The sequence below is a fragment of the Capricornis sumatraensis genome, chromosome 4, assembly GCF_032405125.1.
Source record: "Capricornis sumatraensis isolate serow.1 chromosome 4, serow.2, whole genome shotgun sequence".
In the NCBI taxonomy this organism is placed as follows: domain Eukaryota; kingdom Metazoa; phylum Chordata; class Mammalia; order Artiodactyla; family Bovidae; genus Capricornis; species Capricornis sumatraensis.
In genome coordinates this window covers 51169112-51194632 of record NC_091072.1, presented here as the reverse complement: position 1 = coordinate 51194632, position 25521 = coordinate 51169112, and the positions used below count along the sequence as shown (strand labels likewise).

Sequence of the window (25521 nt, the reverse complement as noted above, 5' to 3'; positions counted from 1 at the left end):
TTGATAGAAAGGGAAGGAAGCAGTAGAAATAGAGAAACTGAAGAGCAAAGTAATATAAGCATGCCAAAGAATGAAAAGCTCAGGCAGAATGGCTATTCTTGATTAGGTGGGAGAAGCACCTGTTCTTCTGAGATTCGGTTCAGTCACTCAGTTGTGCCCAACTCTTTGTGACCCCGTGAATCGCAGCACGCCAGGCCTCCCTGTCCATCACCAACTCCCAGAGTTCACTCAGACTCATGTCCATCGAGTTGGTGATGCCATCTGTCGTCCCTTTCTCCTCCTGCCCTCAATCCCTCCCAGCATCAGAGTCTTTTCCAATGAGTCAACTCTTCGCATGAGATGGCCAAAGTACCGGAGTTTCAGCTTTAGCATCATTCCCTCCAAAGAAATCCCAGGGCTGATCTCTTTCAGAATGGACTGGTTGGATCTCCTTGCAGTCCAAGGGACTCTCAAGAGTCTTCTCCAACACCACAGTTCAAAAGCATCAATTCTTCGGTGCTCAAGTGTAAACATGGGGGAAAATATGGTGATTCAAGGCAAAGCGGAGGAAGGCTCAGGCAGCGCTGGCTGGTAAATGGGAATTAGAATGAGGGAGAAGGTGATGTCACCACCTGAAAGAGGAGAACACTATAATGGGACATCTAAGGGGTTAAGATGGTTGAAATGGACAGACTCAAAGGCTAAAGTTAATGGTATTTTTCATACTAGAAGAGCTAGAAAAACTCTGCTGCAGTAAGAAAGTCTAAACCAGAGGAGCCTGGTGAACTACAGTCCACGGAGTGGCAAAGAGTCAGACCTGACTGAGCGCGCGCACACGCGCACACACACACACACACACACACACACACACACACACAAGCAGAGCTAGAAAAGCAAGAAGGCTCCTGTAGAAAAGAAAACCTAAATAATGCTGCAACAGAAGGTAATAGCACTGAAGGGAAATACTGTAGTATTCATTAAGGAAAAGGTTAAGAAATAACCAAATTAAAGAAAGGGGGAGTTTGAAGCAAGTTTTAAAAAAAGCAAATATGGTAAATGTCAAAAATGATATTTTAATCTACCTTTCAGATTTTAAGTGTATAAATCTTACATTATTTAGTCTCTGCCAGACAGTGCCTCACAGAGTATTGGGGTAATTTTTGAGTATGGGTAATTTTTAATTCTTACCATGGCTTCTAAATCTTGGCAACAAAATGAGATGGGAACATCTGCTTCTTTTTTATTATTAAGCATGTAGATAAGCAAAATGAGAAAATGTATATATTTTTTCCTTTATTTAATAAATACTAAAAGATTCCTTTCCACCTAGCTGGCTTCTGGGAAGGAATCCTTCCCTTAAAATAAAATAAAGCCTTATGTTTATATTCACACACTCATCTGGCTCAGAATTTTGTTAAGAAAAAGTAGCATAAAATAAAAAGAATAAAAATATTTGAAAAATCTGACCTTGAAGCACAAGGTCATGAAGAAAGGCAACCTAGGTTCAACTTGCCTTAGGACAGCGACCTTGATAAAGGACTTTGATTCAAAATTGGTTAATGGGTTCCAGAGACCGAAGGAGCTGTTATACAAGTATAATGTGCCTTTCCTGGGAAAAAGAAACACCCTGCTGGATACATTTAACCTTCAATTTTGCCTCTTATAATAAGGTGGAAGGAGTCAGCAGACTAGGACCATATGGAAATTAAGAAAAGCCTATTCTCCGTGAGGGCACATTTCTCCCACTAGCTCTTTCCCAGGCTTACAGTTTACTTTCTACTGGCAGTCCCTTAATGGTTTTGGAAAACACTTCATACTTTCTTACTACCAAACCCTTCATGGGCAACATACGATGAATGAGAAGCAAAGCCTGGCTTCTATTTCTTTCTGAAGGCAGAAGAGGACATCAAGATATCCTTACTTCACATAACTATCATCATTTACCGAATGTTCACCAGGTGCCACATGCTATACTTGGCATTTTACATACATCATCTGATATAACTCTCCCAACAATGCTACAAGGTGTGTACTCTCATCATTTGACAGGTAAAGAAACAGATACAGAGAAGACAAGTATTCGGTCAAGCTCACAAAGTTAGTAGGTGTCAGAGCTGTATGTTGAAACCACCTCTGTTTCTGAAGCTCACACTCTTTCCTTTGTGCCACTCTGTCTAAATAAATGGAAAGAATTTCCTAAAATTTATATTGAAAAGAGTCAACAGTTTAAGGAAATATTTAATAGAAGAGAAATAAAATATTTTTAAAATGTGGATAGTTCAGTACAAATATAGATTAAAAATCAAATGTTGCACTTGATCCCCAAATTCACTGTAAAATACACTCAGACAAATACATAGACAGATAGCAGAAATACTTTTTAAGGTCAGAAAGCAAAGTGAAAGTCGCTCAGTCATGTCCAACTCTTCGCAACCCCATGGACTATACAGTCTGTGGAATTCTCTAGGCCAGAATACTGGAGTGGGTAGCCTTTCCCTTCTCCAGGGGAGCTTCCCAACATCAAGCCCAGGTCTCCTGCATTGCGGGTAGATTCTTTACGAGCTGAGCTGTCAGAGAAGCCCCCAGCTTCAAATGCTAGGAGGTAACTGACAAGTTTAGGGATGACATGAGCATATCAGAAAGCAAACAGCTCAGGCCTAGAGGTAACAAAAAGAACCCAAAAGAACTGAGGAAGGACAATTTACTGAAAACCAGTGTGGCATCAAAATTCACTGATGGCTTCATTCAGTTAGAAACACGACATAAACCAACGCAAGAAAAAATAAATACTGTAAGCAGCAGAGCTAAAGGGTATATAGAATCTGAAAAACAGATTTTTCATGTTGGCCCCAGGAGTCAAGTCACTGTTACATTAGATGATGTCATGAAAATAGGGGCTGACCATATTTAGCAACACTCACAGCAGGCAGGAATACTTCCAGACTCCCAAGACAATATCAGGAGATGTCAATCACCACTATGTGTTTTTGCACAGTACTGGGTGGACAGAGAATAACGCTGCTGTTTTAATGGGTTTATCCTGGATTGGTCCCAGCATATAAAATAAAACAATACTATAAGCCACTTCTGCACTTTGACATGCAGATATATACCAGGGTGGTGTTCTCAAACAATGCCCTCTGCCCCCTTCCCAAGAGGGCATTTTCCACTGTCTGGGGACTTTTTGATTATTACAGTGTGTAAGGAAGGGTGTTATTGGCATGTCGGTGGAGACATTCTACAATGTGCAGCAAGCCCCCATAGCTACGAATCATGCAACCCCAAATATCTACAGTGTGGAGCTGGAGAAGCTTTGCACTAGAGGAGGCTATTGCATTTGTGACCTGAGGGAAAGCCTTGGTCACTGCCTCTTGGAGTTCTCCACTTTCCCAAACACCAACTCTCAGGGATCATGGCTGCTGGCACAGAGGTCACTAGCAGGCCTAGAACTCTGAACAAGGTAGAGACGCCATTGTTTATTTTTCTTTCCACCTGAAACAATAAAGCAGACTGTACGGTCAGGTATCAGGTCGCTTCGGGTGTCACTGCCATCCCTGGGGTTTTCTGACACCGACACAGCAGGGTCCTTTGGCGCCCGGGGTTTCTGGCTGGGTTTGCCGCCCAACCCCCACAGCAGTGTGTGCAACCGTACCCCAGAGGTGAGAAAAGCAAAACACTTGGGTAATGAGGCGTTTTCTGTAACGTCATTTATTTAGTCTAGATGAGAAATTTTGCTCTTTAAGAACAGGAAGGCTGCGCGAATTCCCAGAAGCTGGAAATCGGGCCAGAGGATACTTGTCCACTGGGGAAGTTGATCACTTTGAGTTTACTTATAAGGATAAGGCAAGGGAGGGGGTGGTGGAAACCCCCGATCTGGCTGATTTTCTACTGCTGGAAACTCCTCGACCTTGGAGTGCTCCGTCCTGAAGGAGAATCGGCGCCCGCGGTAGGAAGGGCACGTCGCAAGAGCTGTTTCCCGACGGGACCGTCCCGCCGTCCGGCCTCGCGTCAGGGCGAGGCGGTCTCCTTTTCCCAACTCCTGAGCGCCTCAGGAAACCCCGGGCTTCAGCGGCTAGGGCGAAGAGGAAACCGGCCGGAGCGGTCCCAGTACGGCGGGGGACGCTGGGCGCGCGGGAAGCAGTAGGCAAAGGCGGGATTCTGCCTTTGTCTCTCCGGCCTCACCGCGGAGCCCCACCGCGCGCAGCCCTCCCTCCAGACTCCCTAAAGTCCTAGCATTGTACCCTGGAGGCCGCTCGGCGCGGCGGGGCGGGGGCGGGGCGGGGGCGGGGCGCACATAGACTACGCCCACGGGGTTTTAAAAGGTGCCTGGCACGGCGGGGCGGGGCACACATAGGCCACACCCACTCTATTTTAAGAGGTACCGGTGCGGCGGGGCGGGGCGCACCGGGGTGGGGGCAGGGTGCACAGAGGCCACGCCCACAGGGGCTTTAAAAGGTACCCGCGCTCCCCGCCGGGTTGCCAGACTCCCGCTGCCGTTTCTGTGACCTGTTCTCGAGCGCTCAGCGTGGTCCCCCTTCCGATTTGAGTGAGTAACCGGAGTAAGGCGATGGGGGTGTTCCGCCGATCTTGGGGGTGGGGGTCCCCCTCAGCCCCCCGGAATCCTCAGGCCGCCCTGCGGGCGCCCCTCCCACCTCCTCTGATGTTTCCATGGCGATTCCCATTTGGTACCCCCTTCATCCTCCTCACTCCTGCGCCCCGATCCCCACCATCCCCCTCCACACACCTGCCCTGGTCCCCGCGGCCGCCCGAGCCCTGCTCTCGTATCCCGGGTCCCCTGGGCAGAGAAATAATGGTGCGTTATCTCCATACCGGTTTTTCCGGGAGAGAGAGGTAGGGTCGAGAGTTTCGCGTGGCTGCTGATCCGCCTTTTAGTAGTCTTGGGCCCGCTCCTCCAGTGGCGCATTCTCTCTCCGCGGAGGGGAGGGCGGAATCCGAGTCCTGGGGTCTCCTGTGCCCCGAGTGTGCTGTGCGCTGAGAGCGACCTTCCCAGGGGCTGGTTCGGAGCCCTGGGGGGTGAGCAGGGGGCTCCCATAGCCGGTTGAACCCAGAATGCTTCCTCTGTTGCAGAGGAAGAGTACAGAGCTCCTGTAGCCCTGTTGTTCGGCGGCCTCTGCCCACCGAGCGCCGAACCTTAAATGTTGAAGGAACAGGAGTGAAACGTCATATCGATCAGTCCCAGCTTTTTCCGGAACTTTCTACAATTCAGGTACAAACCGGGAAAGCAAGAATGCTTAGTTGTAAATTCTGCAACAGGTTCTGAAAATCACAACCGCGGTTCCAAAACTCCACGTAGGCAGCCCCCAGGGGGGAGGGGGGAGGGGGCTTTTCTGAGTCAGGAGACACCCACGTCTGCCCCACCCCCACCTCCCAGCCTGGACTTTTGTAGAACGGTATCTGTTTAAATGGTTACTCAAGATGTTTAAGCTGCTTTATTCGCGGTCCAGAGACCAGACTTGTTTTTCATTTTCATTTTATAAATGCTTTTTATTTGGGGTAATTTTTTAACTCGGGGAGTAAAAATGGCCTCTATAATTCTTAACTTTTCTAATTAACCTGTTTTAAAGCTCTACTTATAAAAATGCCAAGAATTCAAATAGAACAGCCACAGAGTTGACTATAATTTGACTCAGATTTTCGGGAAAGAGCTGGGCAATAGATTCTAAAAGGGTAAAATTCACATACTCTGTGTATGTGAGAGAGAGAGAAAGAAGCTGGGCAATAGATTCTAAAAGGGTAAATTTCACATACCCTGTATGTGTATGTGTGTGTGTGTGTGTGTGTGTGTGTGTGTGTGTGTGTGTGTGAGAGAGAGAGAGAGAGAAGCTGAGCAATAGATTCTAAAAGGGTAAATTTCACATACTCTGTGTGTGTGTGTGTGAGAGAGAGAGAGAGAGAGAGACAGAGAGAGAGAAATAAAGGTTTATTGTTACTTGTAGCAAGGAAGAATACTCTCCTAAAGCAGTGTCTCCCCAACAGCAAAAGTGTCTCCCCAACAGCAAAACTGGGGAAGTTTTGAGCTAAGGGCACATGCATATTCATAGGGGTTTGAGCAAAGGAGAATTCAGCATAGAATTGGGACAGAGGTCAACAGAGTCCAAGCCTTAATCTACTGAAGTTGGGGGCGAGGCTGGGGTGGGGTGGGGAGGGGGTGGTCAACATCATAATTCCATCTCCACCAGGGTGGGAGGGCCTTAGTTACTAGTCTCAGGACTTAATGAAACTCAGGTTCCTGATGCCTCACCTCAGAAAGAATTCACTGAGAAAGTATTAGGTAAGAAGTGGAGTATTTAGAGAAACACACTCCACAGACTATCTCAGAAGGTAACAGACTGACATACTTTAAAACTGTATGTATTTAAGACATACTTTAAAAACTGCATACCAAACTAGAACAAATTTTACTAAGTCCTCTGTGGTCTCCCCCCACTATCTCATTGGTCATTGCCCTCTAAAATTGATTGCCTCTGATACTTTACCAGTATTTCTCAAGGTTCTTTCTACTCTGAATTCTAGTTTCCTTTACTCCAGCATTCTTGCCTGGAAAATCCCATGGACGGAGGAGCCTGATAGGCTACAGTCCATGGGGTCGCAAAGAGTCGGACACGACTGAGCGACTTCACTTTCTCTTGCAGAATGAAGTTAGGTAGAGACAGGGTCTGCATCTCATGAGTCTTTGAAATTCACAGAACTTTGCTTGGATATCTTAAACACTGTTGGACCAGAACCAGTACTGGTTAGCTGAATGAATGAATGAAAGTTTGAGTAAGATTGCAATTATAGAGAACAAAGATATAATTGGACTCAAGCCATGTAAGTATTAGCAGCTTGGAGCTACAGTTTCTATCTTGAAATTTTTAATGGATTCCTCTAAATGTATTCACAAATACTGACTGATACTGGTATGTGCCAAATACTGAGCTGAAAGCCATACCCTTTGGAGGTCTGTCCTGATGAAACCACCAACTGACTGGGATTTTGAGGAAACTCTTATTTTCACTAAAACAGCAAGAGTGATGGCATAGAGTAAAGGTTGGCAGTAATACATGAAGAGCTTGAGAAACCTCAGTGCCACTGAATGTGGAGATCTGGGCCTCTAATTTTTCTTCTCTGTCAAAAATCAGGTAAATCAGATGAGCGGGGTGAGCACGCCCACTGCAGGAGGGGAGGCATAGCACGGTGAGAAGGGCAGGACTGACTGGTTGGGCCCAAATGCGCATCCCAGCTTCAGCACCTACTGCTTTGATGACCTTAGGCAAGTTAGTTTACTCTTGGGTCTGTTACTTCATCTTATAAAATGGGTGTAATAGCCCTTACCTTGCAGGGGTTCTCAGAAGGCTTGCTGTTCCTTGTACCATTCTGTACTTGAACACGGGGAAATGGCTATCAGTGAAAGCCTTCTCTGGGAGAGTGCTGACTTGGACAGTATTGCCTGGGCCTTGCTTGGAGGCCAGCTTTCTTCTCTTTTGCAGGTTTCCTCAACTGTGTCATTTCCTGGGCTGGTTTTGCCTGGCATCCCTTGTGTTCTCTTGGATGGGGTTCCCTGCACCTGGGGTCTCGATTACTTAGGATGGTACTACCCAACTTTTTTGTGTCATGGAACTGGCAGTCTAGTGAAGCCTCTGGACCCCTTCTCAAACTTTTTAAGTACATAAAATAAAGTACATGGTACTAAGTTCACCAATCCCTAGAATTTCAGGGAATCTGTGGACCTCAGGTGAAGAACCTTGACTTAGGGGAGTTTTCTCAGAGTGGATTGTGGAGGGGGCAGGTGCAAGCTCTGACTGTTGAACATTTTAATGTAAGTCTTAGAGGAAGAACCAAAAAATGTGTATTGTAAACCATTCGCAAAGGACATCAGGTTCCTCTGTTGCTCATCTCATTGTGCCAACACTACTACTAATTGTCCTTGACTAGCAAGAAGACGGCACATACCGTTGAACGCATTTCCGCCGGATGTCTTCCCAGTAAGGTTTCATCATGGCTTCTTTTCCAGAAGAGAAAAACAGAATCAAATCCTCACCCCTCCCACAGCAGGACAGAAAACACCCAATTTAAAAAGAACTTGTTGAGAGTGTAGCATTGACATATATGCACTTCCACGTATCAAACAGATAGCTAGTGGGAAGCTGCTGTATAGCACAGGGGCCTCAGCTGGGCGCTCTGGACCTAGGCAGGTGGGAGGGGGAGGAGACAGATCTGTCTATATGTATACATCTATGACTAATTCACTTTGTTCTACAGCAGAAAGTAACACAACGTTGTAAACCAATTATACTCCCAATAAAAATTTTTTTAATAAAAATAATAAATCTAAAAAAATTAAAAAAAAAAAAAAAGAAAAGAACTGGTACTGATAGGCCCACGTCAGTCACCACTGTTTTGTGTTGCTAGCAGTGGTTTACTTTCAGTGAAACATCAGTCAAATAAACTGAATACAGTCTATTTGAATTTCATTGGTATTTTTATGTTGAATTGGTAAGTTTTGGTTTCACAGTTATGAGCCTCAGCTTTCCCACTCATACAATGAGGATAATGATAATCCTCAGCTGTTACAAGAATTAATATAATAAGTAAACTACTTAAGTATAGTAAGCTTTACATTTCATTGATTCTTCTTACTCAGTCGCGTCCAACTGTGTGTGACCCCACTAGACTCCTCTGTCCATGGAATTTTCCAGGCAAGAATACTGGAGTGGGCAGCCATTCCCTTCTCCAGGGAATCTTCCCCACCCAAGGACTGAACCCGTGTTTCCTGCATCTTCTGCACTGGCAGGCAGGTTCTTTACCACCTGGGAAGCCCCAACCCTTAGAATAGTTAGAAATAACTATTTCTAATTATTGTTACTTATCACATGGCAGACATTACTCTAAGTGCTTTACACATATCGTCCAATCTCAAAACTGCCTTATGATATAAATAAGCAGTATCTCCCATTTTTAAAATGAGAAAATGAGCGGATCAGATAACCAACCTAAGATCTTTTGGCAAATAAACAGTAGTCTTGGCAGATCGATCTCAGTCTGACTGTATGTAAAAACCATGCAAACATTAAATTGTCTGAGTAATTAAATATCTTGTCGTTTGCACAGATTATGGACAGATGGAGGTCTGGCAGACGGAGGTCAGAGTGACCGAGTTGAGAGCGTGGGTGTATTCTAATGTGTGATTGGCAGCTAGTCTCCAAATCTGTGTCAAGGATTTTGCTGTCCTCCGGGTTGAAGACATGAGTGGCAACAAGATACAGAGTTAGTAATGAATGGTGAGCGTGAGGTGAACATAGGAGTGCTTGTTAGACAGAAGGGCGGTTTCCCTCAGGAGGAGGATGGACTTGGGGGGCACAGAGGAGTGGGAGAGTACTTTTTGGTTGAGAGCAGCCGTTTGGGTGTGAGATTAGCAGAGAGGACACTTACTAACTGCCAGTTGGCTGGATGAAGACACTGGGCAGAACGGAAGGCATTTCTGGGTGTAAGTTACAGTTCATGCTCCAGTGATCTGAATGTTCTCCACCCTTAAATCAGATACTAGAGTTTGGGGGACAGCTTGTGGTTCTGGAGTCAGACATGAGTGGTTAAACCTAGATTTGCATCTTTGGAGGTCACTGATCTGAGCAAGTCACTTAACCCTGGAACATTTGGTAACCATATTTCAGGCCCACTGATGCTCCTGAAGGAAAAGGAGGCCCATGTTTATGGAGCACAGGCTCTCTGCCAGGAACTTTACGAATGTTATTAATATCTCGTTAAATCCTTAACAGTCATCCTATGAGAGACTGCTCATCCATCTCCAAGTTGTAGCTGAAGACATAGAGGCTCAGGGGTCAGGAACTTGGTTAAGATAGCAGAGCTGATCACCGACTTTCAAGCTTACAAGTGTCTGATTCTGAGTCCCACACTTTCTCTTCCTCCAGGAATGACGTAGAGGCGGCATGTGCCCTGCGATTTCTGTGGCAGACATTAAATAATCATCTTGAATTCAGAACCTTGACTGATCTCCGGAATCTTTTTTCGACATAGTTGCAGGAACCCGTATCAGTGAACAAGATGAAACTATCCTGGCATCCCTCTATCAGGGATGCGTCTGGGCTTTGGGTTATATTACTTTGCTGTTACTTGTCTACCACCAAAGTAGAACTCCCTGAGAAACTGACACTCTTCCTTTACCCTTTTATGCTCCGCTCCCGACCCAGGATAAGGCTTCTAGGATGCTGAGTTAATAGGTCTGCAGGAGAGCTGCATAAACAGTGCAGCGTTCCAGTCTTTATCAGCTGCTCCTGTGCTGGAAGAATTACTCGAGATTCAGAAATGAAGTCAGGAGTTAACTGGATGAGGGAGGGAAGTCAGCTTTCCTGATGTTTGAGAGAGATTAGGGGTATAATGAAGGAATGGATGGACTCTGAGATGGGTAGGAGATGAGTATTGATAACAAAGACTGAACATGGCTAAATACCGATGGTAAAGGCTACCAATAATTAGATGCTGACTAGAAGGACATTTTCTCATCTGATTCTCTTAACAACTCAAGGCACTGCTATCCTCATTTTGCATATGAGGGAAGTGAGACTGTTGACTCCAAAATCCATTTTCTTACTTCACCGTGAGGCTGAGCTCTCCTGAAGGCTAGCGTGAGCATCTGGCTTTGGTAGAAGATGCCCAATGGAACACGGAGCCTGTCACTCAGATGCAGTCTCACTCAGATAAAGGACATAGAAGGTAGTTTGGGTCGAAGAAGAAAATTTTAGAATGGGCATTCATAGATGAATGCTTGTGAAGCTTAATTCACAATTATTTACAGCTCTCAAACTCTGGCCTCTTTAAAAACCACTGTAATTGGGGACAGTTACATATTCTTTAACAAGTGACCCTGTCTAGATGTGGCTCAAAATGAAACTGGTTTATAGTAGATTCTCCTCTTGGGAAGTTATTACAGTATGCTAACAAAGATTCTAGTATAATAACAAAGACCTGCATGTAGTCGTAAAATGGCAGCTCTTCTGGAAGCATTCAGAATCTAGGTTTATGAACAATTCACTCGGCATCAGAGCAATTAACTTAAATTGCAAGTGGTGACATGGAGACTTGAAATTCATGGGTTTGCATCATTCAGATCCTAAAATACAGCAGTTAGCGCAGCACAGGTGGGGAGAATGATCCCTGTGGCCACTGGCTATCTAGAGAATGAGCTAACTTTACCACAAGGTGACTCAGATTTAGACAGTAAGTTTCTTCTTGGGCTAAGTGTTATGGATTCTGGGTGTGGTGCCTTTAGACTAGTGAGAAGCAGCAAAGAGAAACTGCACATAGGTGTTTGGATGAAAATCAGGTTTTTTTTCATCCAGCACAGTGGATAAATCCTAGCGCTGGACCTCTTTCCGGTAATGAGAACCAAAGAACAAGATGAAAAACCTGAATTAGCCCAAGTGTGGCCTCTTTTGAAGGTGTGTGTAACGGGGGGTTTTCTTACCATTCTGTAAATTAATGCACAGGATCAGGGAAAGGCATGCAGACTGCTCAGTGCAAATCCAGCCTGCTGTGATTAATGTCAGCTGCTGTGGAGCAGTGCAGCCAGGGGCTTGGAGGAAAATGAAGCTTTGGGTGTGTATGTGTGTGTTTTAATCTATGCATAGCAGTGCCAAGAGTGACAGGAATGAAAGATGGTCCCGTTTCCCTCTGCCAGACTTAGCAAATGTGCAGAAGGGTACACCCGAAAGGTGTAAACTCGAACTTCATTTCGTAGTCCCCACGAGTGCCAACTGTCATTTACTTGTGGTGCATTGTAATGTCCCAGAAGAAGGTTTTTGAGGGACTGATCAGGTAACTTTTTTCTTTACTGGCTGTTGCTCTGAGCTGTGTCCTGTGGGTGCTGGTCAGGGGGTTTCCTCTAGGAAGACTGCTGGCAGGGTGGACAGTGTGAGATGCTCCCCCATCTTCAAGCTGCCAGTTACTGGATATCTGCCAAGAAATTTATGTATTTGTGTTTTATCTTCACAATATCTCTGTGAGGTAGAGAGGGTTACCTTCCTTCCCCCTTTCTTTTGCATCTAAGAAAGCCAAAGATTGCACAACCATTATAATAGTGAAATTAACTCAGGTCTGTCTAAATCAATGTTTTCCTTCATCTCTCCCTTCCTTCTTTTCCCTCCTTTCCTCCCATTACAAAATATTTCAGACGTATGAAACTAAGAAACACCCAGCTACCCACTCTCCAGCTTAACCAATAAACATAAATCCAACTGGATCTCTCTGAGGATGCCCTATTAGCCTGGCCCACAGGGAGCGTTATTCAGAAAACCTGAGCAAAGCCTTTAAGCTGAGTGCAACTTTTAAAAAGCTAATGATTTGGAAAATGTGCTGAGAATCCAAGAATGTGACGGAGAAAAGTAGGGCAGTGCTACGCTGTCTTCATAACATCGAATCGGGAAGTGTACAAATTGAAAACGGAAGGATTCTTTTAAAACAATAGAAATTAAGTATTTTAACATAAGCCAAATACTCTGGTAGATGTGGGGGGAAGACAGAACTGTGGTCTCCACCCCCAAAGGAAGAAGTTCTTAAAATGCTAAGCTGAATAGCAATTGGATAGGTATTTCCCCACAAGATGACTACTTAACATTTGACTGGCATGGTGTGTACAGTAGGAATCAGACTTAACTTACAAGAAGTGAATTTAAGTAACCCTGAATTGCATAAGAAAAGGGAGGATATTCTTCCTTTTTTAAAAGTCCCGAGTTGCTCTACAGTAGAGAGAAACATAGACTGATGAGTTAGTTTTGATGTATTTTTAAATGCTATTCAAAGAAAACCCAGAACAGTGTTAGTCTTGATAGAAGTCTGGCTCCTGACAGGTGATTGCTCCGAAGTAAATATGATACAGGTTGGCGGTACCATGACACTTTCAAATATGATGAGAAGGGCCTTGATGATAATGCATTTTAAAAGCCAGCCAGGCTGTTGATGTTTGGGATACCATTTTAAGTCACTACAGCATCATTACCTACAAGGCTGGCTTTGGTGTTTGGATTCCTCAGAATCATGAGGTTACTTCCAGCAGATGTCTGTTGTATCTGTGAGCATTCCAGAATGCAGGTAACTTTGGAGCCATGGGGTGAGGTCATTACATTAACTCAGCTCCGAGCTTAAGCCAGGGCAGGCTGTTGGAGCCCAGTTATGTGTCAAGTTCTGCAGCCGGGCTCAGGTTTCACTGTGCATTTAAACAATGGAGCACCCGTCTGCAGGGACGGGAATGAGAGGTTTATGCAGCTACTAAACTCCTATGCAGATACATCCCATTGGTGCTGGGTATCGATCCTATGCGATGCCTTCACAGGAGCCTGGTAACATGCGTGGACCCCAGGAATTAATCTCTTCCTGTCTGAACAAGGGAAATAGGCTTTCTGCAAGTTGAGACCAATAGTATAGTGATAACTGGTCCCATCAGTCAGGCCTTGGTGTGTCTCTTTGTTGCTGCTGATGTTTATTTCTGGGACCAGGGGCTTTATCTCCCAAAGGGAATTTATTGGCTCATATAAGTGAAGAGCATGGGAGACAACGAGGTGAAGCTGAAAAGCATCTAGTTTCTCTGTTTTCCTCCATACTGGCTTCATTCTTAAGTTTTCTTGCAGACAGCTGCTAGCAACGCCTTTCCTGCATTTGCCCAGTTAACTGTAAACCAAAGACCAGGTTTCACTTCCATTGAACTGGCCTGGGGTCCTGTGCCTGGTCCTAAACCAGTCACCACAGGGGATGCAGTGATCTGACCGGTATGACGAGTCGCATGTCCAACCCTGGAGTGGAGGGTAGAGTCAAACCCCTCTAACCCAGTGCTTCTCAAACCATCTGTGGTAAAGGACTGTTCTCTTTAATTTCCAAATAGAGACTGACCGTCTGACTGTCCTCTGTCTGACAAGATGAGTCCACTGGTTATGCTCTTGACCGTTGTGGCATAAAACTGGGGAAAGCTTTCTAAACGCTTACCTGCATGCTGTCTTGAATTGGTAGCAAGCACCGTGGACTGTCTCCAGGAAACTGCATCTTAGTAAGTCTCTTAAAGCACATGTGCCAAGAAAGAGATGGCTGCTTCCCTGGAGAGAATCTGGGGAAAGTATTCCCAGAAGAGAGGCCAGAGAAGGCTGGGTATCAGCAGGGTGCCCAACATGGTGATTAATTCTGTCAGGCTTTCTTGTGGAAAGACCTCATCTCAATGTCCAGGAAGCCTCGCGTTCTGGATGGTCTAAATGGTGTAGGATGGTAAGTGGGATGGGAATTTTCTCCACCCTCCTTTTTAATCTTAAGACTGAAGATTCTTCAGCGTTTTGCTTAAGAGGCTGTCCCTGTCTCTTCTTTTTCTAGCCAGATTTGAGTTAGTCAGGATGTCCCAGCTTTCTTAGCCAGCTATGAATACTTCCTACAGAGGCCAGCCGCTCATCCAAGGGGACGCAACAGACAAGGGCTGCAAACGCCACTGACTGAAGGGAAGTCTGGAAATGACGGTGGAAGCCGAAGGGCTTCTTATACTGTGTTTTTAGACACTGTGTTGTAGGTACTGCAGGGCTGACATAACATGCTGTCTTTACAGGACAACTGTAACTGGCAAAGGCACTCAAGCAGGCTGGCCATTCAGAACTAGGCATTTTAAACTGGGTCCAAGTAGACCAACCCATTGAGAGAGAGACGAGAACACGCTGCCCTACATCACAGCAAGATAGCTGAGGATTTCAGCTTCCCGCTTCTCTACCACCTCAAGTCACACGGCGTGCGTGCTCAGTTGCTCAGTCGTGTCTGACTGTGTGTGACACTGCCAGGCTCCTCTGTCCATGGGACCGCCCAGGCAAGAATACTGGAGTGGGTTACCATTTCCTCCCCCAGGGGATCTTCCTGACCCAGGGATCGAACCCAGGTCTCCGGAGCCTCTTGCTTTGGCAGGTGGATTCTTTACCACTGAGTCACCTGGGAAGCCCCATCTGGCCACACTACTTAAGAGGTTTTTCTGACACACTCAACGAGCAATTCACTTCACTAGGAAGGGAACTGGGCAACATTTTGTATGGACGGCCAGGCCCATCAGAGAGGGACAGCCAGCTGTTGGCTGGACCGGAGGACAGCAGCTGATATGGTCGGCATCTGGATGGAGGTCTGTTGTGGTTACAGCCAGGCTCCACCCGAGCAGTTGTGCTAGGCAGATAACTATTTACGCTGTGACCTCCTGTAACTTTACTGAACATACACAGCTTAATGTTGCCGGGCCACTCAGCACTTGCTTCCTCCCTAGAAAGTGTGTCATAGCTTGTGTATGTTAAGTGGTTAAGAGTGTGGCAGTGTTAACAGTGAGTAAACATGTAGCAACAAGCTCTGCCCCTCAGCTGAGTTTTCAAACAGCTCATTGCAGCTGGCTGCGCTGGTGGCGGCGTCTGCCTTTCCGCTCCCTACACTGCTTTCTGAAAGCCTGTGGATGCGGGTGGCGGTTTGTTTTGTGCCTGGCGGCCTGCACTGTTGCCTCGTCCTTTGTCCTGTAGCAGGAAAAAAACCTGTTTGTGACAACCCCGTTTCCTAGCGAAAGAGCTGTAATTTGGGAGGCAAGATGAGGTTATGTTGGCGGACCCGCCCGTCTTTGAAAGGTGTGGTCAGGGCAGGTTATAGAGAAATGAATGCTGTCCCCTGGGTCTAAACAGCCCTCCAGGGAACCTGTGCGGCATCTCGCCGGGTAGGGGCCTGTCCTAAAGATGCTCTCTTCCACAGGATGCCTGTCTGGGGAGGTGGCAACAAGTGCGGGGCCTGTGGGAGGACCGTGTACCACGCCGAGGAGGTGCAGTGTGACGGCCGGAGCTTCCACCGCTGCTGCTTTCTGTGCAGTGAGTCGCCCTGAGCTCAGACTCGCGTGTGGGAGCTTCCATTCACCTACTTCGGGAAGAGGCTGCTTCTGTTAACAAAGCTGACACCAGCAGTCCCAGTGGTTTCCGCCTGTCTGTCCTCCTAGACAGTGCATGCACCCAGCCTCCCAGCAAGGACAGCAAGCCAGATACTCAGCCCTGCGTCCCCACAGCACTTCCCTCCATTCGTGCATGATAACTCCATGCACATTATCGGTTGTCACGTCTGTCTCCCCTGCTGCACCCAGAGCGCGCGGGTGTCTGTGGTTTGGCACCCAGCACAGTCCCTGGCACATCCCCGGGGCTTGGCTCCGATCCCCGTGCGCTCTGGCTTTCTCGTCCTGGCTGAGCTCCTCCTCTTTGAAACCTGCTGGCCGGTTTCTCACCATGTTGGTTGTTGAAATTCACATGTCTAGAAGCTCGGATCCTGACTTCTCTGATAGTGAATATTTACAGTTCTCTCGTTATTGATGTCCTAAATTTGAGGGAAAGGAACTAAGGAAATGAGAATACCATAGAGATTGTGGGGAATTCCTGTTGTTTCTGCATGGAGAATGAGCAGTGTCTGATGGAGACAGGAAGTGGCCCATGAAACAGAACATCCCCGACTGTTCCACGGAGGAGCAGTACCTGATAAGGAGAAAAAGAGGATAGGAGAGAAGCCCCCACCCAGCACGCTGCAGACTCCTCCTGAGGACCACCAAGTCTTCCGTCTTAAAACAGGAGAGTAGCTGCTTCAGAAAGCTCGACGTTAATCAGCTTGATTCACGTGACATTTTCTTTAATGAAGGGTTTGTCACGTGAGGAACCCTCCCATCCATGCAGCTTATCTGCTGTCTCTAGAGTACTGTGCAGTGAAAACTACTGTTAGGAGTTCTGTATGTTTTTTAAAAAAAATTAGTTACACTAAGGAATAATCAGAAAGAGCTTCCCTCACAAATTTTAGTCATCCTTTTCCTTCTAGGCACCAACACTGAAGGCATCTGGACCTCTTTATGCAGCAGCTGCTTTGCAGGCGGTCAAAGACAGATGACAGAGTTGCAGCTACAAAGAATACAAACACAGCATATGAGTGTTTACTCTGCACGCCTCCATAGCAGCTAGCATTTCTCAGATTTGGTTTAACCATTTCTTCTCTTAGAAGTTAATTTCTTTTAAAGGAATCTAATTTTTCCACAGCTTTGTACCAAGAGAGTGTAAGAACAAAGAGGAAATGCAGATACTTGAAAAACTGTTCTCAGTTTCCTCTAGGTTAAGCCATGATGTCTACACCATAAACAAGCCAGTGTTTATTAAATGTCAAGGTCATTACTGGTCATTTTTATTACTCTTTCCTAATATTTGCCTCTGCTGACTAAAGCCTTTTAAAGAAATAATTTAGAGAAGTTTGTAGACCTCAAATTTTGCTGCATAGAATGCAGATGAGGCCTTAGGGGGAGGGGGTGGTTCTGCAGTAAAAATTTCATATATTTAAACTTGTTCTGGTGCATAGATACGTGTTTAAACAGTTTTTTTCTGTGTATTCTGTGAAGGGTGTTTGTTCTTCAGCAGTGTACAATTTTAGGTTCACTCTACCTTTAGGCAGACACAGGTATGTCAGTACTGGAGCCTCAGCATCAAGGTTCAAAGAGGATGATGTCATTCTGTTCTACCAGAGACCTCAGTCTAAGAAAACAGACTTCACCATCCAGCTCTGCTCTGAAGCAGCCAGCTGGTCACGTCTCCCTGCCTCTCTGTCCCTCCTCTTTCCATCTCTCCTTTAAAGGGGGGGGGAACCCCCTCCTCTATCGCACCAGGGCGGGCTTTCCTGCTGCCCAGTTGTGCTACCAGTGAGCTTTCTCACAGTTTGTTTTTTTCTCCAGCTTAATTGCAGTTTTAGAAAGTGAAATAATGTCTGGATAAAACCTGATGACATTTGGCAGTTTTATGAAGTGGGATACGTGGAAATGTCTTGTGGTAAGAAATCCATCAAGAAAGAATGTGTTCCCCTTTGGGGACTGAAGGGAGACTTGAAACCACTTGACGATTTTCAGACATTACTTATCACTGCTGGAGAAGCTGGTGGTGAGATGCGAGAAGACTGTTTTTTTCCCTTCCAGACTAGTGATGAAAACTAGAAAATTCTGGATTTTAAAACTGTTTTCATCCCAGGAGGTGCTTTGGGGGGAGGAGGAGCTGCAGAGGCAGCCCCCGCCCCCGCCAAGGCACTCCTGTCCTTTTGTTCTTCAACAATCCTTGGATGAAGGGGATGAAGACTGAGTGTTGAGGGCTAGGAGCAAAGGCCTGGGCACAAAGCGCTAGCTCTGGTGCTTTTGTGCACCTCATCACAGTCACCTCTGAAACCTCTCTCCCTCTTGCCTGGGAGGCAGATCCTGCCACGAAGTTTGAGGCTTCAGGATGTTAACATTCTAATGTATCTCTAATGCAAACCATCATATAGGTGGAGGAAGGCAGATCGCTCTCACAGATAACTGAGCAGTCCAGAGGCCGTTGGGTGGCTTTTGGGAAGCAGAGGATGAAGTAGGAATGAGAGCCTGTCCTTTCCCTTTTCTAAGTTCTGTGTCAGCGCTATCACTGTTCTAAGGAAAAAGGCATCTTTGGCACATTTTTTAAGTCTAACTTTTTCCCCCTCAGTGGTTTGCAGGAAGAATTTAGATAGTACAACAGTGGCAATTCATGATGAAGAGATCTACTGCAAATCCTGCTACGGAAAGAAGTACGGGCCAAAAGGCTACGGGTACGGCCAGGGCGCAGGCACGCTCAACATGGACCGGGGCGAGAGGCTGGGCATCAAGCCCGAGAGGTGAGTCAGGACTCTTGACCAGCAGAGAGGAGCAGTGGTGAGTCCTGTGGCTTGATGAGCAGTGGGACCTGGGGGTTTCCAGGTTTTTAGCTTAAAATAATCAAAGACAATGACTCAGATTTACTGCTGTTCTTTAAGCTTGAAATAATGGACAGTTTGGGACCTGGCAAAGTTCTATTGATTATTCTAGTGATTCCCAGTCCTGGTTTATAGCATCTATCAAGGAGTCATGATATTCTCAAAAGCTAGTGCCACTTCCACAGCACTTCACAGATGTCAGATAGTGTCGCAATCAGGAGATGCGTTTCTCCTGTGGGGTTACGCAGTCGGCGACAATTCCTCAGTCACTCCCTCCATGCTAGAATGCTTCCTCACCAAGAAATGACTTTTCTTTAGCTTACTTAAAACTGGAAATTATTTCCTGTGTTTGATTCTATGAGATGAGTTGCTGTTAAAGGTGTCAGTACCCAAGTAAGCCAAGTGCTAATAAATCCGCTATATTTTAGTGATTCATGTTGAGACTAATTTCTTCACATGAAACTTATTCCTATTGTTGCCCCAATAATTCCTTCAATTGAACTTCATATTTTTCACATCCATTTTTATACTGAAGAAGCCAAAAGTGGTATAATAATCTTGTAAGATGGCCTTTCCCTTGGACAAGGCCATTAATTGTGCCCTTACTCTAGAATGGACACTATGCAATAATATATAACTCATATACTTCTCACAATCCTATAAAGTAGGGCTTCCCATCTTACTCAGGAAGAAAGTAAGACAGAATTAAGTGATTTGCCTAAAGTCACACTGCTAGTTCACTGTAGAGCCTGGAACAGTGTAACTCCAAAGCTTATAATCTTAAGCACAAGGCATTGTGGTATGCCTGAAATTACGTCTGCTGAACATTTATGCTCATTCTGTATAATCTTCTTAGTAATTCTGAGTTTAGGTACTTTGTCCCTGTTTTATAGGCAGGGCACTAAGGCTCAGTTCACACAGGTAAGTAGCAGAGCCAGGATCTGAACATTTGTCCTCTTGGCCCCACACCTGCGCTCCTTTCTGCATCGAAGCCCACCTCTCTCGTTTCTGCTCCTCTCTGAGCCATGGCGCCTTGCTGGGCGTCAGTTGTACCAGGACTGACTCATTCACTGCTGCATGCCGTCACTTGAAGGAAGGCCAGCTTACCTGACTTCATTAACATTCACTGTTCTTGTTCTGCTCTTCTTTTCCAACTTGTTAAAATCCACTCTTGCTCCCCAAGATTTTATTTCAAGCACAGATCTGTCCAGCTGCCCCCTAAACAGAGCTCATCCATGACCCCAAAGTGAGTCAGTGTCTGTGGCCACAGTGGTAAAGCCACAAGGACCAGTGGCCCCTCCTCTGTGTCTGCTCTTCCCACATCCTCCAGTAACTGGCCGATGTTCCAAGCTGGCCTGTGTTATCTGTGCCCTCCCCTCTTCCCTGTGTTAGCCTGGCCCTGTGCCACGCATCCTGCAGGACCTTCCTTTTCTGGAAGCCTCTCTCAGTGACTGCACTCTGGGAGCACCTGTGGTCTGGAAGGCCCCCACGTGGTCAGCGCAACAGGTGTGGGGCACACACAGCTCTGGGAGAACTTCTTGACGAGGCAGCACTCGGGGGGCAGGGACATGTTCATTGGGCTGCTGCTGCTAAGTCGCTTCAGTAGTGTCCGACTCTGTGCGACCCCAGAGACAGCAGCCCACCAGGCTCCCCCGTCCCTGGGATTCTCCAGGCAAGAACACTGGAGTGGGTTGCCATTTCCTTCTCCAGTGCATGAAAGTGAAAAGTGAAAGTGAAGTCGCTCAGTGGTGTCCGACTCTTAGCGACCCCATGGACTGTGGCCCACCAGGCTCCTCCATCCACGGGGTTTTCCAGGCAAGAGTGCTGGAGTGGGGTGCCGTTGCCTTCTCCAGTTCATTGGGCAGACCTGCATTTTTTTAGTTCAGGCTCACCAATTTACTAATACTCTGGCCCTTCAGCAGGTTATTCAACACATAAGCCCATGTTTCCTCATCTGACATTCAAGGTAACAATTAACCATACCTTCTGAGGTTGTTAGTTCCCTGGTGAGTCAGATGGGTTAAAAAAAAAACAAAAAACTGCCTGCAATGTGGGAGACCCAGGTTTGATCCCTGAGTCAGGAAGATCCCCTAGAGAAGGGCATGGCAACCCAGTCCAGTATTCTTGCCTGGAGAATCCCATGGACAGAGGTGGGTCACAGTCCATGGGGTTGCAAAGAGTCGGACACGACTAAGTGACTTTCCCTTCTGAGGTTGTTGGAAGGAAGGTGGAAGATAGTTCATATCAAATTCTTCTCAGTAGGACTAGCAGATCTGGAAATTTTTCTTGGAGAACATGTAACTACAAGTGTTGGATATTGTGAATAGCTTTTAAAGATCACAAAGTAGGTGGGGATGTCCTTTGGTATCTGCAGGGGATTGGTTCCAGCACCCTTACGGATACTAAAACCCGAGAATGCTCAGATCTTACACAAAATGGTGTAGTATTTGCATGTCACCTATACATATCCTCCCAGGTACTTCTAAGTCACCTCTTGATGACTTATAAGACCTATTACAGTGTAAGTGCTATGTAAATAGTTGCTGCTGCTACTGCTAAGTCACTTCAGTCATGTCCGACTCTGTGCAACCCCACAGACAGCAGCCCACCAGGCTCCTCCATCCCTGGGATTCTCCAGGCAAGAACACTGGAGTGGGTTGCCATTTTCTTGCTGGTATGTGGTAAATTCAGGTTTTACTTTTTGGAACTTCCTGGAATTTTTTTCTTGAGTATTTTCACTCTGAGTTGGATCAATCTGTGGATGCACAACTTGTGGATAGAGGCCTGACTATATAGATACAGTGGGTTGTGGAGTTGTAAAAATATGCCCAGTTACGGACAATTCAATCCTGTGAATTAGTACTGTGAATTGGCATTTGTTGCTTAGAATAAAATTTCCAGTGGCCACATCAAACGTGATTCAAGAAATTCTGTGCATGAAACAATTTAGGTAGGTGGAAATGTAGGAAACTTGGAGATGAAGATATTAATACATGTGAAGTTTGAATAAATTGTCTTAAGAAAAGGCAGTATTTCTCAGTAAACATTTCACTTAAAACATATATGTAAGTTACTTAGTAAAAATATAACTAGGACAAGATTGTTTTTCTAGGTGGGAAAACTGACACTTAGCTACCCTTTGCTGAATGCTAACTGTTGTCTTATCTGCTCAACCTGTTTGTAAGGTTTTAGAGTAGCCTTTAAATCTGTTCAGAGCCCAGAATGGTGTTCTATGTGCAGGTGCATCTATATAATGAGTGGAAAAAAATTACAGAACAAGGAAAATAAGGTTTTATCTAGTGACCTGTAAATAGTGACAAAAACAGCACTCTATACAGAGAAAAAGTAAAAGATACACCGATCACATAGTAATAGGCCAACTTTCTGAAATATTTTCCCATGAAGAAAGTAAGTTATTTATACTTTCCCCCAGTATACTGGGGAATTAAATAATCCATAAAACATACTTAATTTTCATAATTCTGCCTATATGCAGAAACTTGACTGCTTAAACTACCACTGATATTTTCTATTTTTTGTGAAGAAGCTAGCTGTTAATTCCAATGTTATATGAACACTAATAATATGAATGTGGGGTGCACATACATGCTATGGTAGGTGGCTTAAGTGTTTAGTGCTGAGGATTCCATGAATTCTGATGAGTTGATAGACTCAGAGGGACAGATACTTAAGCCTTGTCTGACTTGTGGTAACAATAATGAGCCCATAAATAGATTAAGATAATAACTGGCTAGCCCCTGAGCTTGCTTTCTTCTTTGCCCTGTCCTGGCCTGTGGAGGCCTCCAGCCAAGGACAGGAGAGCAGTTACATCCCGGAGTTCTGTTGTGTCTGCCTTGTGGCTTCTGAGAGCCTTTTGGGAAGTCTTACCCCTTTCTTCCCCCTTCCACAGTGTTCAACCTCACAGGCCGACAACAAATCCAAACACTTCTAAATTCGCTCAGAAATACGGAGGTGCTGAGAAGTGTTCCAGATGTGGGGATTCTGTATACGCTGCCGAGAAGATCATTGGAGCTGGAAAGGTGAGGTGCTGTCTAGAGTTAGTAAGCCTGCTCTCTGCTCCCTCTCTCCCCCAGGTCCCTTCAGGGCCCACTCAGGCGCTCTGCCTTATAAATAAATGCCTTGAACTAAACTTTATCTTAATCAGATTTCCATCTGAATCATTAATTTTTTGAAGTGATCCCCTTGTTTGACAGATCACATCTATGTTTAACAGAAACTTGTTTTCATGGGGGGGGCACTTATGAAGGTGTTAACGAATAAAGCAAGACTTTTAACAAACCTAGACTCCACAGGTTTTTCAGTGTGGTGAAAGGGGAAAAAAAAACCAAGAAAGGAAGTATCAGGGCACCTGATGCTAAGCAGTTTGGAAGAGTTGTTCGAGCACGTTTCCTCTTTAAGCTGCAGTGTTCTCAACCACAGGGGAGGTGGTCTTTAAGGGAGTCCACTGCGCCTGCGGCGAGCCTTCGGACAGCTCTTCGGGAAATGGCCCTTCTGTGGCACAGCTCCTGCTCTGTGTCTGCTGTGGATGAAGCTTGAACTGAGTGCCTCCGCAGGCAGCCGAGCATGTGGAGGGTCTGGGCTTAGCCTGGTTGGGGCTCACCCACAGCAGTCAGGAGCCCATGTGGGGCTGATCTTCCAGCATCCAAACTTACTCATTCTTCTCTTCCAGCCCTGGCACAAAAACTGTTTCCGATGTGCTAAGTGTGGGAAGAGTCTTGAGTCAACAACTCTGACTGAGAAAGAAGGTGAAATCTATTGTAAAGGTATAATGTAACTTCAGTTATTGCTGTCCATATGAATATCCTGTACTGGCTATTAGTGAAGGAAATGTCACCAGGAGGGGGGATAAAATACTCTAAAAATGGGGAAAAGGTGGGGGATAGTGCCACTGGGTATTTGAAAAGATCTAGAGATGGCAATGGCACACCACTCCAATACTCTTGCCTGGGAAATCCCATGGATGGGGGAGCCTGGTAGGGCTTCCTGGTGGCTCAGAGGTTAAAGCGTCTGCCTCCAGTGCGGGAGACCTGGGTTCGATCCTTGGGTCGGGAATATCCCCTGGAGAAGGAAATGGCAACCCACTGCAGGATTCTTGCCTGGAGAATCCCATGGACTGAGGAGCCTGTTGGGCTACAGTCCACAGGGTCGCAGAGTAGGATACGACTGAGCGACTTCACTTTCACTTTCTTTCACTTTCATGCACTGGAGAAGGAAATGGCAACCCACTCCAGTGTTCTTGCCTGGAGAATCCCAGGACCGGGGAGCCTGGTGGGCTGCCGTCTCTGGGGTTGCACAGAGTCAGACACGACTGAAGCGACTTAGCAGCAGCAGCAGAGATGCTTACAGATGACAGAAAACCACAGAACATTCTTGAGGACACAGTAAGTTAAGTTCCCGGCCATTAAAAACACCTCTACATAAGCAACAGTTTTCTTTCAACTTAAATGTTTTAAGCAAAACATATGAATATATGAAGGTAATAGACACATACATAACTAGTCTGGTCCCAACTTGCAAGTCAGTTGAGACCATGAGCTAAACCTAGGGAACTAGAACACTCAAGACTTAAATTTGCAGCTTTAAGGTAGTTACTGTAAGGCATACGTAGCAGGTTTCTATTACAGAGGTTTGTTGATACATGGGTCTTAAGCAGTGCTGCTGCTGCTAAGTCGCTTCAGTCATGTCACACTAGCAGAGCTTAATGGACTTGCACTAATTCTCCCCTTTTCTTTTTGCAGGATGCTACGCGAAGAACTTTGGGCCCAAGGGATTTGGCTACGGCCAAGGAGCGGGGGCCCTTGTTCATGCTCAGTAGAGGTGCAAACCCAGAACCGAGAAAGATCACACACCGAGTCTCTACATAATCTAGGCATAGATAATCTAACACTCAACTACTGTGAAATTCTACAGTACGGAAGTACTGTATGTTGCCTTGTACTTGGATAGCCTGGCTGACTAGTAGGAAGAGAGCACTACATCTTTTCACTTTATTCATCAGTATTTCAAGAACTATTTCTTTTACATTTTAAATAAAACTTCAGCTTGATTTGGGTATTCAGTGTCTTTCAGTAAACCTTTTGGAGGAGTGCTGTGATGTTGGCTAGCGTAAAACTAACCAGTGGGTCCCCACCTGCATTTTTATTGGTTAAAGAGCATCTACCTACCCCATCACGTGGGTGACTCACCAGGTTAGTCTCTGCATTACAGCTGTTGAAGAAGATGGCTCTCTGAGCGGCAAGTGTGCCCTAAGTGAGGGTTGCTAGGCAACAGGCCCACCATGCCAGCGCCTCAGAGCTGGCATTTAGCAGTGCAAACCGCCTGCCTGCCCGCCCCTCTCAAGCTCAGTGGGCGCACTTCTGTTGTTGGATGCAGTCTCCTAAAACGTGGCTCCCAGACAACCTGCACCAGTCCCCTGAGAGTACTGGAAGGCAGGTTCCTAGGCCGCACAGAAGCAGGACCTCTAGGAGTGAGGCCATAGAAGCCTTCTGAACAAGCTTCTCAGAAAGGCACACCGACCCAGGGTGGGCACACTGTTATCAAAACACTTAGAAATTCCTTGGGTTTATCTAGGTCATTACAAACAGCTACCTATAGACAACTACAGAATCTGAGGCTTAGTGTGACTTTAAGACTCCCCACTCTCATCTGATAGATGGTGAATTACTAATCCAGGAAATGGGCGAATATCTTGCAAATTTCAGTTCTGCAAAATCGGCAAAGAATGTTACATTGTCCTGGCACATTCAGCTGGCTCAG

The 25521-nt window shown here is 45.9% G+C and overlaps 1 protein-coding gene across 6 annotated transcripts; it reads left to right on the top strand.

Moving 5' to 3' along the window:
* Positions 1–4424: 4424 nt before the first annotated feature.
* On the top strand, positions 4425–24791 carry CSRP2 (cysteine and glycine rich protein 2). Of its 6 annotated transcripts, none has more exons than XM_068970863.1 (7): positions 4425–4525; positions 5068–5206; positions 15733–15845; positions 18498–18666; positions 22655–22784; positions 23435–23528; positions 24504–24791. In XM_068970863.1, the coding sequence occupies exons 3-7, from the start codon at positions 15734–15736 to the stop codon at positions 24578–24580; spliced, it is 582 nt and encodes a 193-aa protein (XP_068826964.1). In that variant the 5' UTR covers positions 4425–4525; positions 5068–5206; position 15733; the 3' UTR covers positions 24581–24791. The 6 variants fall into 6 exon arrangements, with proteins under 6 accessions (XP_068826964.1, XP_068826963.1, XP_068826965.1 ...); XM_068970864.1 differs by lacking the exon at positions 5068–5206 and adding an exon at positions 9091–9260 and having other exon boundaries at positions 4477–4525; XM_068970862.1 differs by lacking the exon at positions 5068–5206 and having other exon boundaries at positions 4475–4525.
* The last annotated feature ends 730 nt before the right edge of the window (positions 24792–25521 follow it).

What these genes read in the sequence shown, in the direction of transcription:
- CSRP2 (XM_068970863.1), top strand. Translation starts at nt 15,734, where the DNA reads ATGCCTGTCTGGGGAGGTGGCAACAAGTGCGGGGCCTGTGGGAGGACC. An exon ending in CCGCTGCTGCTTTCTGTGCA is followed by an intron (nt 15,846 to 18,497) that starts GTGAGTCGCCCT and finishes TTTCCCCCTCAG; the next exon opens with TGGTTTGCAGGAAGAATTTA. An exon ending in AGATCATTGGAGCTGGAAAG is followed by an intron (nt 22,785 to 23,434) that starts GTGAGGTGCTGT and finishes CTTCTCTTCCAG; the next exon opens with CCCTGGCACAAAAACTGTTT.